Below are 16,130 nucleotides of genomic sequence, written 5' to 3' on the forward strand. Positions count from 1 at the left end.
TCACACTTACGTATCAATTTAGATATTATATTTTCATGAAAAGCATCTGACCTGTACTAAGATGAAAATTTAAGTTTAAAAGGTAGATTTCACATGGGAAGTTGTTCCAATAACCGAATCAAACAGTTTTTAAGTTTAAACTAACATTAGCTAAAATTAGATAAAATTTAAAAATGCAGCCCCTCGGTTGCACTGGCCACACGTCAGGTGCTCCAAGGCCACGTGTGGTTAGTGGCTACAATGCTGGGCAGTGCGCACAGAAATTTCTGCGAGGGTGTACATGTTCCACTAGGCAGTGAGGATGTGTATGTAAACACACACACACCTGTGGAGAGAGGATGAAGGGGATGTGTCCCAGGAAGAGGAAAGGGTTCAAAGTCATAGAAATAGGACAGGTATATATACCCGTGGACTTGCTGAATGTAGAAATAACCTGAGCTAGTCAGCTCAACAAGAATTTTTGACTATTGAGCTCTGGACATCTTGGTCTCTTACACTCAGATTTCTATTCTACAGACTAGCCAGGACTAAGTTGTAGTTACTGAGCAACTTGGCTAGTTGTTTTTAAAAGGAGAAATGAAAGAGCTGTAAATTCTAGAAAGAGGCATGTAGTCAGACTTGAATAAAAAAAGTCAAGCAGTGCATTTTAAAAGGGGTGGAGGGCTGATGGGGGCTACCCAGAATGGGTCAGGCAGTACAATAGGGCTGAGGCAACGTTTCGGTGGGAGGGTAAGATGGGGCAGTCCTAAGGGTCCAGTTCCAGAATTCTTGCTCAGCTTCTGAGGACAGAGCTTGGCACCCATGGGTTCTCAAAGTGGTATGAATGACTCTTAAATGGAAAAAAGCAGATTCAATTTTGAGACACCAGATTCCTTGGCACCTGTTCGTATGGGTGGGCATAAGCAGGGAGGTATAGATCACCTGGATGTGGGGAGAACCCTAATAAATCATATGCTCAGAATTCTGAGGAATATTTAGGAATTGCCATAAATTATCCTCATGTATGACTTGCCTTCGTGACACAGTCAAAGCAGAGTCCTGGTTGAGTGGTTTTCATGATTTGGTCTAATGATCTATGTTGATTCCCCTTACGAAAAGCGCATGGTCCAATTACATATTTCTTCCATTCTGGGTTAAAGATGTCCTTCTAAGGGCCCATTCTACCAATTTATAGGGGATATAAAAAAAGGATTTTCAGTAAAACGTACTTTCATTGGCTTTGATGAAAAGGGTTTGTGATGAAAGTAGAATCTCTAATCAGCATTTCATAAATGACTTGTCTTTCAAACTTAATATAAAACAGAATAAAATACGTCTCCCAAAGACCTCCTTGCTGCCTCATAGATTTAAAGTCCCTGCTCTCAGTCAGTCAGACCCAAGAACTCAAAAATCTCTAAAGACGCAATCAAATATTTATCAGTGAAAGTTGGTAAAACTAAGAAATTATTTATGGTCCAAATTTTGAAATAGTCACACTTTGAAGGGGGAGGGGAAAAGCACATGTTGGGAACTACACATTTCTCTTTAGGGCATTCGCCCCAGATCCTCGCTGCCATCTAGAATTCAGAAACAGGAAGGAAATCACAGGTTTGAGGCAGTGTGTTCACAATTGGGTCTTTAACCTGTTTTTCAGAAGCACTGAGAGAGATGATGGAAAAGAAGTCTCCGAATTCTAGTAATTTAGCCACTTACCAACTAATTAATTATTTGGAAGACAAATAAATTATGCATCAGCCAAAACTCTGTCTGACCCTTAGGGCTCCCCATGTGGCCTTTCTGTCAATCTACAATTCTACATGGCACAGCCGCAGCTAAGAACTCCCCCCAAACCCCGACCCCCTGAGAGTGGATTCGCTCCCACATCCTGTTTTTGATGCTTTTGATGCCTTCACTCTATAGTATGAGTCTCGTTTCTTTCAAGGAACTCAGGTGGTGACAAAATATGGCAAAAGGAAAAAAGAAGAAAGAAAGAAAGAAAGACATAGACACTTAAGACTCTATCCATCCTCCTGAAGTTCAAGACAAACAAACAAAAAAATAATTTTGTGGCGGCATGCCAATTCCTGCGTGTTTTGGGATCATTTTGTACTCAGTTAAGATTATTTTTTCCCAACATTGTATCATGAAATTTACAAACAGAGAAGTTGAAAAAGGTTTTCAGCAATCAACCTTACAGCCGCCACCTAGACTCTACCATGAACATGTTACTATACTTGTTCTATCATCTGTCTATCCATTTACTCAGCCTTCTATCCATCCTATTGTGTATGTGTGTGTGTGTGTGTGTGTGTGTGTGCGCGCGTGCCTGTGCCCTTCAAACAATTAAATTTAATTTTAATGCTGTTTTAAAGAAAGTCATTGTTAGCAGAGGCATTTCATTCTGTGAAAGAGAATTCTCAAATTGTACTTAGTAGCGCTGGGCAGACTAGTTAAGAGCAGAGCCTATGAAATCGCCAAGAGTGGGCATGGAGCTCATCTCTGCTACTAACTGACTGTGTGACTCCGGACAGATGACTATCCCTCTGAGACTCGTTACTCTCAGGAGGCACTCTGGAAGATGATCCTCATGGGGTTACTGTTATGAGAACTCAACGTAATAGATGAAAGGTGCTTACACTTTAAAGTATTGGACAAATAATGCATTTGTGATGATTTTTTCTATTCTTCTGCAATCCTGTGGGATTGATGCCTTTTGTCATTAACCCTCCAGCCCCTCACGCAGTGCCTTATACATAGCTGACGCGAATATGTGCTTATTGATGTAAACGGATGTGGATTTTGGAGATTTTCCTGCCTGGGATGCTGCGAGCACTTGTTAATGGAGAGAAGCAAGAACAGTCGGCTTCAAAGGCATGAGATGAGAAAGTTAGTTCAGGAAATGAGATGGGAGCAGCAGGTGAGACAAGGAAAACCTGGCCTGTAAAGCAGAAGTGTTTATATTAGGTTCAGTGATGGAACAGAATCCATCAGTGCTCTGTCCCCTCCCTTGGATCTCACCTTTTCAGGGCACACCAGCAGACTTCCAGCTGTCTCCTCCCGGCCTCAGGAGGCCCCTGTGCTTGTGCCCAGGGCACAGGGAAGGCTGGATGTGCTGGTGAGCTTACACTTTGGGAAAGGCCTTCAACCAAAGACGAATGGGATTGGTGTATAAATACCCCAGCTCCCTCCCCTGTGGCATGTGCTTATCACCATTTCCTAGCATTTCCCCTTGGGATTACAATGCAGTCACCAACAGACAGCCAGACAGCCATAGTTGCCTTGATAAACAGGCTTCTCAACTGGCTCTTTTCCTTCCCTCTCTCACCTCCTCATTTCCTTACCTGTGTTCTCTTCATTTCCTAAATAAACTATTACATTTGAATTCTTGTCTCAGGGTCAGCTTCAGGGGGAAACCAAAGTGAGACAAGTGTCTTTATGCTTTCATAACCACAGAGTCTCTTTTTCAAATGGCATCCTGAAGTCTGATATATGATATTTCTAAAATTAGAGCTGCCTGACTCAGAGAGTTTGGGTGGGTGGGTGGGATATGTTTCCTTTATCCCCACCTCCCCAGAATTCTCTGAAGACACCTGTATACTCTCTCGTAGTTCAGCAGAGCATCACTTGTGAGCTATTAGTGGAGTTGATGAAGGTAAGGCATAGGCTATAAAGAAAAGGATAAGACGAATGAATAAAACCAAGCAGGCACGAAGAGAAAAAGGGTTCCTTCAAAGGCATAAAAGCACAGACATAGTTTTCACACAGCAGTACAGTTATTCACAACTTGGTGGTGCTCATGCTGTTGGGCCACAGCTCCCCTAAAAGTAGGACTGGTTTAGGCCAGTGGTTTTCAACCATGGCTACCCATCAGAATCACCTGGGATTTGAAAAAAATTCTGATGCTTAGACCTCACTCCTTGACCAACTGAATTAATCTTGCGAGGTGGAGCCTGGTGTCTGTATTTTAACTGCCCCAGGCAATTCTGTTGTACAGTGGGGGTTGAGAACACCAGACTTACAGAAAGGTCTAAAGAGCAAGGTTGCAACTTGTGCCTCTGAAACTGTTAGAGGCAGAGTCTTGCAAACTTGAGAAATCTGGCCTTGGGGAGTGCCACCCTTGGCTTCAGGGACACCTACACAAGGGCCATCACAGTGGTTAGGGCTGTCCAAAGGGTAGGGTACATCAACCCCACTGCTGCTCACTTGGAACAGCTCTGCTTCCTTCTGCATCATGTTCTGGACTCCTGGCAAGATTTTGCTTAAAAAAGGGTGTCTTTGGTACAGTGGTAGTTTAAAATCACAAATATGGTGATTACCAAGTCATTGGATTATTGATGCCTTTAATTTCCAACAGAAATAGATTTCTAATAGTCCAAGTTTCCCTCACTTCCGGTCCAGATCACCCTAAAACAGCCCTTTTGGCAGATCTTTCTGTGTCCACTCCTCCTGATCCCTCTGTTCCCACAAATCATCCCCTATGAGACAGCCAGAGGGGCTTTCAGCACACACATAGGGTGACTTCCAGTGGTTTCTTGATGTGTACACAACGAAATCCCACTCATCATGGTCTCTGGAGGCCCTACGACAGGCCAGCTTCTCTGATTTCAGCTCTTTCCATTCTCTTCCTTGCTTGCCTCATTGCAGCCATCCAGACATTTTGCTCCCCAAATATGCTTCGTTTTTTCCCACCTGCAAACCTTTGCACATGCAGGGCCCTCTGCTAAGAATGCGGTTTCCCCAGATCTTCCCATGGCTATCTCTTTCTCATCTTTCCAGTCTCCAATCAAACACCAGAGTCTCTGACAGCCTTCTTGGCCATGTTTGTGAACACTTCTGTCCCTCTACTCCCTAGTCTGGCCATTTAGTCTCTTTCTGAAGAGCTGTTTCTGTTCTTCACGGAATTTCTTATGCTCTGTAATTTTCTTGCTTATTTATTTGCTCATCAAAATATCTGTCTCTCTATTACAGTCCAAGCTCTATCACAGTCAGGGCTTCTGTGCTGTTCATACCAATAGTCATCCAGTCCCAATCTTGGAGTCTGCCATAAAACAGATGCTCCTTATTTATGTAATAAATGAATAAATAATCCAGTAGCACCAGCCATTAAGGTCATTCACTGAACTAACCCACCACTGTTCAAATTCTGTGACGACCAAAAAATACCAACTGGTTTGAATTTGATTCTCCATGTTGACTTTTTCTAGGGGGAGAGGATGTACCGACCGGGTCTTCAGTATTTCTGCCCATTTAACAGCAAACCTTTCTTCCTGGAAAAATTATTGCCCTGACTCATGCAACATTGTTTTCTGGATCTGGTTAGGAGGTTTTAGTTCTTTCGTCTGGTTTAGTTTTTAGAGGGTTGACCTAGTGGTGCTCCTGGACTTACACCTTTGAAAACTAAGATCTAGGGAATCCTCGGGGGCGCAGTCACTTGGGCGTCTAACTCTTGATTTTGCCTCAGATCATGATCTTGGTGTCGTGAGTTGGAGCCCCACATTAGGCTCTGAGCCCCACATGCCGTCTGCTTGACTCTTTCTCCCTTTGCACCTCCCCTGGATTCTCTCTCTCTCTCTCCCTCTCTCTTGAATGAATAAATAAATCTTAAAAAATTAAAGAAGGAAAAGAAAACTAGGATCTAAATTTAAAAGGCCATGGATCATCACAAGGCTGTACTAATAGAGTAGAGGGTATCGGGCTGGCGGCCTGGGCATGGTCTTAAAAGCAACGAGGCTATTTCTTAACCAATGACATCTCCCAGATGCAACTTTAGCACTGTTATCTGCCATGTAGCTCTCCAAAGCATGATATTCAAAGGTGTTATTGTTTTGTTTTGTTTTTTTTTGTAAATACTTTTTTTTGTTGTTGTTGTTTGATGGCCTTTTGTCATTCTCTTATTGGCAAAACCATCTGGCTAGTTATCATAGAGGAATAAAGAACGATTTCAGGGGGCCACCAAGACAATCACAGTCAGTCTGCCTTGTGTATGCTCTCCTCTTCAGAAAAACATGCCTTTGTTATGTCATTTGTCTTTTGTCTGACTTACCTTGCCAACATCTCGTGGGAAAGGTTGTCTCTGATTCTCTGGAATTAAAATGGGAGATACCACAATGGACCTCTTTTGTCTTGGGACAGGAGAAGTTCTTGCAAATTTAAATATATCCTGAAAGAGAAAACAACAAAATCAGTTGACTAAAATCCCCCACGGAAAGGATGTATGAATCTGCTCTGAGATATAGTTCCTTTGTTGTGAAAGCATACAGCTGTTTGGACATTGTTAATTTTATTCTATCAAACCTCATTAGTGTTAGCAAGTACATCGTTAGAATCATAGTAAAGCTGACATTGTGATTCACAATGACTATCATTAAGCTCTTTAATCCCATCTTCTGAATCATTCTATTCGCCATGTCTGCCTTGATTTATATGCCCTTCAGTGTTTGTAGATTCCAGCTCTTAATCTGCCCAGCGAGGAGACTACTCTCCTGGTCACTAACCCACAAAACCCACGGGATATAAAAGTGACTCTCCTCATGGCCAAAGGCAAGGTCCTTACACTCACAAATGAACAGAGATGAAGGGGCAGTCACAAAGGTCCGGACGAGGTCAGGCATTATGGGGACTCCTAGTCGATGTTTTCTCGAGGACTCTTCGTTGTAACTGTTAGGAAGCACTACCGATACAGAACACATGTTCCAAACTTCGATGACTGGAACAACCCTGTCCGATTTCTGCCCTATCTGTAATTTACCCATTCAATGACACAAATATGTACAAAAGAGGAAACTTTGTATCATAATTTAAATGAAGTGCCAGTATTGCTTTCCGTAAAAAGCAGGAAACCATGAAAATAAACATACTAGACACCAAATGACGGTATTTAATTTGAGGTGGAAACCTGAGGGCGAAAATAAGCTCCTCTTTGTCTTTTTAAATTTTTAAAAAAGCTTTATGTATTGATTTGAGAGAGGTCGGGGAGTGGCAGAGAATCTCGAGCAGAATCCTTCGCCGAGTGCAGAGCCCAATGTGGGGCTTGATCTCACCACCCTGAGATCAGGACCTGAGTTGAAACCAAGCATCTGATGCTCAGCCAACTGCACCACCCATGTGCCCCAAAGATCTTCTTTTTAACAGGGAGAAAAGAAAGGCATAGTGGGGCATGAAAGTGTTGTTAGCACCAAGCTGAGGCTTTCCCCTGATCTGATCAGAGAACTGGAAGAGCATTGAAAGGGGAATATCATTTTCAGTATATAAACCAACCTCGGTCAATGCTACCTACTCACCGAAATTATGTTATATACCATCAAATGTAAGCGTCTCAAACTTTGGACAATGCATTCCTACCAAAATCATGTGGCAAATGATATTTAAATACCATCATTGATCCATGCCCTGCAAAAGTATGTGTGTATATGTATGCATGTGTGTGTGTGTGTAGTTTTAAAGGAAAATCTATATAAGAAAAGTTAAACAGGAAACCAGATCAACTAAGGCTAAGAAGGCTTCTATAATTTTTCTCTAGATGTTGGTGGGAGTGTAATTTGATGGTCCTCTTGTGGAAAGCAATCAGGCAATATTTATTGGGAATCTTACAAATGTACATAGCCCTTCACCTGGTAATATCAGCCCTAAGAATACATTCAAATGCTAAATTCGAGAGAAGAATAAAATAGCATGCAGAAATGTATTCAGCAAGACATTATTTACAAAGGGTAAAAATGGCAAACAACCTGAATGTTCAGTGCAAGGCGAAGTTGAATTTGGGCCCATCAGCAGGAGACACTCTTAGCTAGTTAGCAGTAAGGCCGTCTAGAGGAGCAGGTTCGAACCACGACGACCGCATTCGACTGCTTCCACAACCGCCAGCACGGACTACTCTAATCATAACAATTTCTCACGTGGGCACTGGACAATCTGCTGGGCACACTCCATGTGTCCACTCTCATATCTGCAATTAAGTTCTCAAGTAAACCTTGTCCCTCCTCGACTGATGAGGAGAACCAAGTTCAGAGAGGCTGTGTGACTTGCTCGAAGCAGAGGCCAGCAGGGCGAATACGTAGGATAAAATACGTAGGGAAGCACAGCAAGGCATCTTGGGCATGTCCTATCTTACACCGACTAGAGTAAGCATAGAAGAATAACATTTAAAATCTCGATGCATGAGTGCAAATAAAGACTATTTGGTTTTGGGGAAGACCGCATAATTACTATTCCGGTAAAGACAGAAAACTGGAGGGTTGTGTGTGTAACGGAGGGGAAATAACAAGGGTTGAAACTCCAACAGCAAACCCACGCATCCAACCAACCAACCACCAGCAAAATACGGCAGCGCCGCCAGGCAAAATGCAGCACAGAGAAGGAGAGAATGGAACAGACAATGATAAGACGATGAAAAACACAGTGGGTTATATTCGGGGAACACTGATGTGCAGAGCATCTGTGAAGATTCTGCTGGTTTGCGAGGGAATGGCAAAGGAATAGAAAATACGTAAAATACGTACAACATATGACTCTCATTTACAAGAAAAGAAATCTTGAGGTTTCGATGAGAGAATGCCTCGGCAAGCACTGTGAAAAGACTTAAAGTTCGATGCAAATAGGAAGGGTGGGTGATTTGGCTCCGTGACCCGGCAAAGGCAGGCTTCAGTTCAGGAAGACAGTATGTGTAGATGTATCTAAAGCCACAAAAAAGCATACCGTGTCATCAGCACCAACTTTCCATTGTTTATAATAAAGGGCTTATGGGTGTTTGCAGGTCTGTGGATGGGTGAGTTTTGTCTTCGTGGGGACCTAGGGGGTCAGGCTCCCGAGTCCCCGTCCCAACAGCTGGTGGCCTCCCCGCTCACCAGTGAGCCAAGCCTGCGGTGGCCAGTCCCTGTCCCCAGCTCTCCCGGCATCCCAGAAGCTTAGTAACTGCCTAAGAAAAGAAGCACACAGCCCTGAGCCTCAGAATGGCAACAGTACATGTAGAAGAGAGCGGAGTAGAGGGTGGGAACGGCTGACTTGAGAGACACTTCCGTGTGCATCAGAGAGCCCTCCACGGCGGGCACGGTAAGGAGTTCCGGGGACCGGGCCGTCCTGTGTCTCCCAGCCATTTGCCTTACAACAACAAGGACCTCAATAACTATCTGTCCTGGGCTGTGTTTTCATGTCAGCGGCTCCGTTTTTGTCCTTGTCTGTGACTTACGTGTAAATCTACAACTACGTGTTTGCTGACAAATGCCTGCCTCGAACCTTGCTTGCGTGTCTAACTTTGATCAGGTCTGTGCTAAACGGCTTGCTTGTGGGCTCTGAAGCCACGTGTTTCCGTGTGATGGGGACAGCGTAGGAGCCAGAGCATCTGATGTGACTGAGAATCACACACCTAGACAGGTGTGCTGTGCGATCGTGTTTATGCCCGACGGTGCGCGCTTGTATCTGTCAATCCAGGGTGGGAAGTCTCTGAGGGCACCAGGCTGCGGGGAACCTCAAGAAAGAGAACAGAAGCCGAGGGGGTAAAACGAATGTGACCAACCTAGGAGCTGCTTCTAGAAGAAGAAGCTTCTAGAAGGAGAAGAGACAGGATGTGGGAAAGAATGGAACGTCAGGGTAAAGGAGCAGCCGTGTAAGGATTTCCCGACTTCTGATGTTGCCACTACCCAGAGAGTGGGCAAAGAGGAAAAAGCAAAACAAAACAGCGGTTCTGGGCACAGGTGGGGTGTGCTGTCGACTGGTAGACTTGCGGGGCCGTTGGGCGTCCGGCAGAAGTTTCTAGAGGGCATGTAAAGCGTTGTCTTTGGGAGGGAGCGATGAATGAGGGAGAGAGATGTCACCATCACCCACGGACGAGGGTAGCTGGACAGAAGGGAGAAGCTGATACGGCCCAGGCTATGCCGAGAGAGGAAAGGGAGGGGCTCAACCATTCGACGGGTTTCCAAAAGGCCAGTAAAAGCCACGGAAAGGTTAGGTGGCACAAAGGAGGAAACCAGAAGGATGAAGAGATGAGAATGTCAAGCAGGAAGGGGCGCGTGGCCGCATCACACAACGCAGGCATCCCCTCCAAAAAGTCAAATACCGTAAGGAGCCTGTTGGGCTCGACAATGAATGGGTATTGATTTTAGAAAGAGCAGCTGAACAGCGTGTTAGGGTCGTGAGTCAGAGCAATCAATGAGAAGCAAGGGCTCTGGTGCCGAAGGAAAGGGGAGATGCGGGAAGAAGTCTGTCCTGTCAGTTAAAGGGGAGGCCGGGAGGTGTGCTGGGCACGAGGAGGAAAGGGCTCGCGGAAGGAAGCCGCAGCACGGGGTGATCGCAGGGGACAACTGATAGGGGGCACGTCCCGGTGGGGGGGGGGGTCGGGAGTGGCTCAGCGCTGTCAGTACAGGTGGGGAGGATGGAAACTGCCTTCCTTGAGGACAGAGAGAGGTTGAAGGGGAATTTCTCATCTGTAAAGGCTCAGAAGTGAAGGATGGGCTGTGTTAATACTGGGACCGGGATGAGAGGACGTGAGGACAAGCCACTCAGTCCCTTCCATGCGTGAGTAATTCAGCGGTTGGTGGCTTAAGGCCAGATCTTAGCACAGACACACATGACACACAGTCACCTCTAGATTCCCAGATGCTCCAGGCACCTGCACGCTACCATCAAAATTCTCACCAGACGCAAATGCTCATGCACACCTACACACACACACACACATACACACAAACACACGCTCATGGATAGTTACACATACAGCAGCCGCACATGACAAGCCTAAACCCAAGGACACATAGGACACACACACCACACCTTCCTGCTTCAAACCGAGGCAGTTTTCTCGGCCACGGGATCACACACGCAGATGTGAGCCTCCCGTGGGACCCTCCCCATGCCCCTGAAGTTGCTGGACGATGACCTTCTGCATCCGAGAGCCTGGGACAGGAGGTGGAGGTCTGTAGCAGCCTTGTCCAATCTCGCTCAAGGCAAAGGGCCAGAACCGTGTCCTGGGGGAGACTCGCTCATGCAGGACTTTGCCACAGGAGAACTGCCCCCCTTCCAGAACGTCTCTCATCTCCTGCGGGCTCCCTGGAGCCTTTGTCTTTCTGTTGTAGGGTGTTTGGGTTTACAGTCCCATTTGCTTTCTTCTCTGCTTCTCAATTTCAGGAGAGACGGGCGGTGTGTTAGAAGCAAGTTTCACATTCCCCGAGGGTGTCATGTCACACCATGGAGAGAGCATGCTGGAAATGGGGGGGGGACCCCAATCACCGTGGCCAGGGGAGGGGCTGGGGGCCGGGGAAGGAGGAAGGAGGAAAGAAGCAAAAAATGTGAAAAGGGGAGGAAGACTGGATTCATTCATTCATTTACTCATTTCTTCAAATACTTCCCGTGGAGCCTTCTTCTCTGCTGGGAGACATTCTAAGCATCCGAGAAAGTCCGGGGAACAAGAGAAACCTGTGCCCCGTGCAGCTCCCATTCTGGAGCGGGGAGCGAGATGAGCAGAACAGCGGCCTGGAGCACCAACAAGCAGGGGGCCTGAAGGGGTGCAGGGGGACGGCCGCTGAGGTTTTCATCAGGAAGGCCAAGGAAAGGGCCTCCTGGGAAGGTGGCAATGAAGGGTGAAGGCGGAGGGGGCTGTGTGCATGGGGGGCAAGGCTGTGGGCAGCAGGAGGGAGGCGGCCTGCTTGGCCAGAGCACTGGCAGGAGCACAGAGAAGCACGGGGAGACCTGGCCGGGACCTGGGAAAGGGAACTGAGATGCTGGCTGCCCTCCCTGTAGCCCGCAGCGGGGACTCGGGCTTTCATTTTGCATGAGACGAGAGTCTTGGGGGTAGAGGTTTCAGCTGAGAAGTGACAGAAGCCCACTTACAATTCAAAAGACACACACGCAGGCCGCTGTGTGGGGAACAGACTTACGGGGGGATTTCGCATTTCTTCCTTTCCCAACCCGGCCTTCACAACGCAAGAGGTTCCTGGGAAAATGCAAGTATGAATATTTGATCTGGAGAAAGGCAGAGCCGGAATTGGTCTGCCCTCTTACTTCCCACGGCATTTTGAAAGTCTTTTCGAGGTAGAATTTAAGTACCATCAAATTCACCCGTTTTCATGTGTGCAAGGCTGTGACGATCAGGACTTTTTCCAGAATTGAGCCGTCATCACCGCCATCGAAATTTAGAACATTCCCATCATTCTGAAGGAGAGCTGGTGCCCACTTCCCCTCTTCCTCCCCTCCACCTCCCCTCTTCCAAGCCTGGCCCACAGGCTACCACAACTCTATGTTCTCTCTGTACACATCTGCCTTCTCCCTACATTTCAGAAAAGGGAATCACAATACACTTTCGCAGTGTGGGCTTGCCTCGATGGCGTGAGGACCGTGAAGGAGAAAGGGACAGAGCCGACACCCAGGGTCCCCTCCCACCACACCCGCGGACGCCACCCCAAGAAAGCTGCGAGATTTGAGAGGAACAGCCTTATTCCCTTCACCCCGAACCTAAGGCCAGAAAGTAGCGTGGACCTGTCTTGCCACCTGTCAGAGGATCTCCCTGAGCCAATCCTCACACGGGCCAGATGTGACCAGAGAACTCGGGCCTGCCTTCCCTCCCTCCCAGTCCTTGTTCTTGTATCAGGTAGTAAACGAGAGGGGGAATAGTACCAACTCAGGGACGAAGTCACAAACGTCTGCCTTTGTTCTCTCTCCTACCTTGTGAGTTCTGGGCAAAGTCATGCTGGGAGGAGAGATTTAAGGCCACGCACTGCAGGAGCTGGGATCAGGGGAGGGCAGGGCCACGTGAGACCTGCTGGTCCACCAGGCCCTGGCCGTGGACAGTGCTAGAGATCAAGTTGGGAAGGTCAGATGTACCGCCGGGCCGAGAGGGGCCTTTCCAGGGTTCATGTGAACGTGTGATATTCTGGGGGTCTGAATGGCACGTCCGGTTAAAGGATCCTGAAGATTATTCCTTCGGAGGGTTTGAAGCCTGCATTCCAAACCGTAGTCATAAGGTCACCTGGCCTGTTCCTTTCCCATCTTTCTAAGCCAAAGATGTACTTGGCATCCTTGTCCTGTTCTCACCAAGCCCGTGCAGCAAACACTGCCATTTACGGAGGAGGGACGAACCGGGTACCAGGCTGGGCACCTGTACCAGTGTCCCATTTAACCCATCCCACAGCTCCTAGGTAGAACCACTACGCCTATTGGCGTGAGGCTCAGAGATGCAACCGACTTCCCCAAGGTCACTTAGGTCTTGATCGAAGCACGGGAACCCCAGCATCTGCGGCTCGGGGCCCCCTGCTCTCCACGCGATGCTGCCGTCTCCACAGGCCCAGCCGGTGCCCACCTTGACCGGGAGGCCTGCGTCCGCACAGAGCTCCTTGGCCCTGTTTCCCTGAGTACACCGCAGCATCACAAGTCTGCGCGTGCTGAGGATAGACCACAAATCTCTGGCAGCCTCTGGCTGAAAGGATCAGCTACCGATACTGTAGGGGGACAACTTAATTGTCTGCAAATTTCTGCAAATGAATGGAACTGCAGAAATCAATCTCCAATTTATTCCATTTTTTGCAGCTGATCTCATCGTGCTGAAAGCTGCCAGGAGGAGGGTTCTCTGCCCCTCTGTTCACAATCTCTATGCAATCAAATGCACCGTTCAGCGAGCTTTGCTGTACCTGGGGCGAGACTTAGAATTTGCTTTATTAACTCCTGGGGCTGAAGTTTGCCTACTTAAGGAAGAAACAATCCACAAACATCAAACTTTCCGCAGCGAATGCAGGAGGCTGGAGAGCCAGGACTCTGAGGAGAGCCTGCTTCGTGGACTGTTTCCCTGACGTTCTGGAGGCCGAATGTCAGCGTAGCTGTCATCTGCTGTGGGCTCCCTGCACAGAGTCCCGGTGACAGTGACATGGGGTGCTGTGGAAATTGCCCATTAGTCCCGCACGCTCACCTCACGGTACGGCAACGGCGTGATAGGGCTCGTTTGGAAAGGAGGGCCGAAGGGGAAGGTGATGGGAGGAGAGTCACAGGGCAGAGTAAAGCCCATCGGCTCTTCTGGGTTCCGCCACGCGTGCTTCTCGGGCTGCTGGTCTGCAAACGGGAGAAACGGGCACAAGGCATGGTTTTCTAGATGCCCGCCTGCTTTCCGAGAAGGGACCGCCTGTGCTATCAGAAACAATTTCTCCAATGACAAAGGTCACCTGTCAGAGACTTCGGCGATGGCCAGTCTTACAGGAAACCTAGCAACGGAAGGACCAGTATCAGGACCTCTGAGTAATGAGCACCGAGGAAGCAACACATTTCCAGAGGGAACGAATATGACAGCCATTTCTGTCGTCATGGGTGTTTCGGGTGGAAGATGTCAACGGAGGAAAGGATTCGTCGAGAAAAGGTTCATCGGGGGAATTAGCCGTTTGAATGGTGACTCCCGGATTCTCTGTCTAGCAGCCAGGAAGATCTTTTACAGCATCCCCGTTCCCCTTACCAATTGCAGACTTGCCCCCCGTCAGAGGATGGAGTGTCCTGTGGTGCCCACACCAGGAGGGCGAGCAGGTTGGGCTCCGGACGACACTTCTGACCTCAGGAGGCCTCATGCCGTCCAGGTTCTGCTTCGGCTACACAAGCCCTACCAGGATCCACAGGTTGCAAACACTCTACCTGAGGGCTTCTCACCTAGCAGTGCTCCTTGCCAGCCCTCCCCTCTGGTGCCTGATTGACACCGTCCCCCCCTCCAACCCGCCAGCCTTCCACTCTCAGCTTAAACCCCAAGTCAAGTCACCAGACTCTCTGCTGTGGGGACCACCTGCAGCTTGCCCTTTGTATCCCGAGTCTGGCGCTCAGCTTCTGACTACGCATCCCCCCAGGGCCATCAGCCTATCCAGGTCTGTCTGCCCCAGGAGGCTACGGGCCCCAGGAGGGCAGGCACCTTGTCTCCCTGGTTTGTGAGTGTGTCCCCTGGTGCCCAGCACAAGGCCAGGCACATAGCAGGTGTCCAAAAGCTATTTTTTAAAATAGTATTAAATTCAAATATTATTAAATAAATATAGGGTTACAGTAAGAATTAAGGTAATCTGGGCAATGGGTGTAGCACAGGGTCTGATTAGGGCTCTTGCTCCACGGTTGTGTCTAATAAGTAAATAAGTAGGAGTTCGAGGACTCCTTTTTAAATTTCCTCTTCCCTAGGGAAATCTGCTCTCGACAACAGTTATTACTACGACCGTCAGTTTGGACTTTTCATCCTAGAGTGCTCCGTGCTTGGTCAAGTGATGGAATCTATAGAAATTTTTCGGAAGATCCACCCCTTGGAGCATTCCGCAGAAGACCATTGCTTTCTGGAAGAAACGACAAGGAGGCCGAGATGGGAAGGCCACGTGGACTTCAGGCAGGTGGATGGACAAGGAGGAGGAAGGGCTCCAGGCCTGGAGAACGGCAAGTGAGAAGTCACAGAAGCAGGAGGAGGCCAAAGACCAGGAGGGCTGGAGCAAAGGGGGGTAGGGCTCAAAGGAGCCTCAGAAGAGGCAGGAAAGGGAGAGCGACCAGACCTGGTCCATAGGATTGTTGTGAATCCTGAGGGCCATGAGAAGCCACTGAACGGTTCTCAGCAGAAGTCTGGCGTCTGACCTTGCCTTTGACTCTGCCTTGTCAGAGCTGAGGAGCCATCCCTGGAGAACACATTTTCTTAAATGGGTTTTCTTTTCTGCTACCCTTAAGCCATCGCTATATTTGAAAAGTTGAACTTAAAAACCAGACACGAGTAAAACAACACTACCCGCTTCCCCCCACGCACACACCCATTCTACCACTTGCTCTAAAATGTCAACGTCCCCACATTTGGACGGCTAGTTAAAAAATAAAATAAAAGCATATGCTTTGGATGAAAATTTGCCAAACCGCACTTCCAAAACGCAACCGCCTCCAAAATATTTCATGAATCTCGCAGGACCAATAACAACACAAGTCAGGACTTGTTAGTCGCACTGGAGGTGAAAAATGTTTTAAACATATTGAGATTCCTCAGTCAGAGGTCCGTTCAACCGCGTGTGATGGTGATGGGGGTATAATGGATACAATTTCCCTCTGTCTGCTCTGGCATTGATAAAATATTCATGTTAAATAGCTATTCTGAGCACCTGAAGGCGTCTTGCTGCGTTTTACAGATGGACTTGTTTTTTTAATACACACATGCACTCCTGTCCCAACAGCTGTATTAACTT

At 47.7% G+C, this 16,130-nt stretch overlaps 1 protein-coding gene across 2 annotated transcripts in view; it reads right to left on the reverse strand.

Moving 5' to 3' along the window:
• CDH13 (cadherin 13) overlaps positions 1-16,130 on the reverse strand; it is a 1,016,524-nt gene that overhangs the window by 549,253 nt on the left and 451,141 nt on the right. For both annotated transcript variants that reach the window (XM_045989377.1, XM_045989379.1), the window contains exon 4: positions 6,023-6,139. In XM_045989377.1, the coding sequence (XP_045845333.1) occupies positions 6,023-6,139 (117 nt within the window). The remainder of the gene's footprint in view (positions 1-6,022; positions 6,140-16,130) is intronic.

This window comes from Meles meles, chromosome 19 (assembly GCF_922984935.1).
Source record: "Meles meles chromosome 19, mMelMel3.1 paternal haplotype, whole genome shotgun sequence".
Taxonomy (NCBI): Eukaryota; Metazoa; Chordata; class Mammalia; order Carnivora; family Mustelidae; genus Meles; species Meles meles.